This window comes from Aspergillus homomorphus (assembly GCF_003184865.1).
Source record: "Aspergillus homomorphus CBS 101889 unplaced genomic scaffold BO97scaffold_3, whole genome shotgun sequence".
Classification (NCBI taxonomy): Eukaryota; Fungi; Ascomycota; class Eurotiomycetes; order Eurotiales; family Aspergillaceae; genus Aspergillus; species Aspergillus homomorphus.
The window spans coordinates 1291685-1292227 of NW_020291889.1; the positions used below are offsets into that span (position 1 = coordinate 1291685).

Below are 543 nucleotides of genomic sequence, written 5' to 3' on the forward strand. Positions count from 1 at the left end.
TAAGCAGAATCTAGAGTGGCTTAACCTGACTGTTATACCTTAACCTTAACCTAATTATAATCTAGTAATTGTTTTAAAATATAAAAAATAATTTAATTATATAATTAAAATTAGGTTAAGATATAATTATTATTTTAACTATTTATATTTACTAGTTAAAAAAATCAGATATAATAAATAAATTATTAATTATAAATTAATTAATAATATATATATATTTTTTATATAGATAGAGTAGCTTAACCTGACTGTTATATCTTAACCTTAACCTGACCTTAACCTGGCAGTCAGGTTAAGATATAAAAATCAGATTAACTGTAGGTATAACAGTTAACTGCAGTTAATTATTATATCTAAATTAAGCAGAATCAGGCAGAATCAGGCAGAAATCAGACTAAATTAAATAGAAATCAGGCAGAATCAGATAAGATTTAAGTAGAAATATTCTACTGCCTTATACTATCTTCTTAAATAAGCTTAATTACTAAGAAATTTAATCTGCAGGTTAACTATTAGTTAACCTAAATAAGAATATATATTTTT

At 22.3% G+C, this 543-nt stretch overlaps 1 protein-coding gene across 1 annotated transcript in view; it reads left to right on the forward strand.

Annotated features, from left to right (window-relative positions):
* The window catches only part of BO97DRAFT_456253 (uncharacterized protein), a gene marked incomplete at its 3' end in the record, with an annotated part of 1572 nt that extends 1453 nt beyond the window's left edge, over window positions 1–119 (forward strand). The window contains exon 4 of the mRNA XM_025699156.1: window positions 115–119. Within this exon, the coding sequence (XP_025555725.1) occupies window positions 115–119 (5 nt within the window). The remainder of the gene's footprint in view (window positions 1–114) is intronic.
* Between the last annotated feature and the right edge of the window lie 424 nt (window positions 120–543).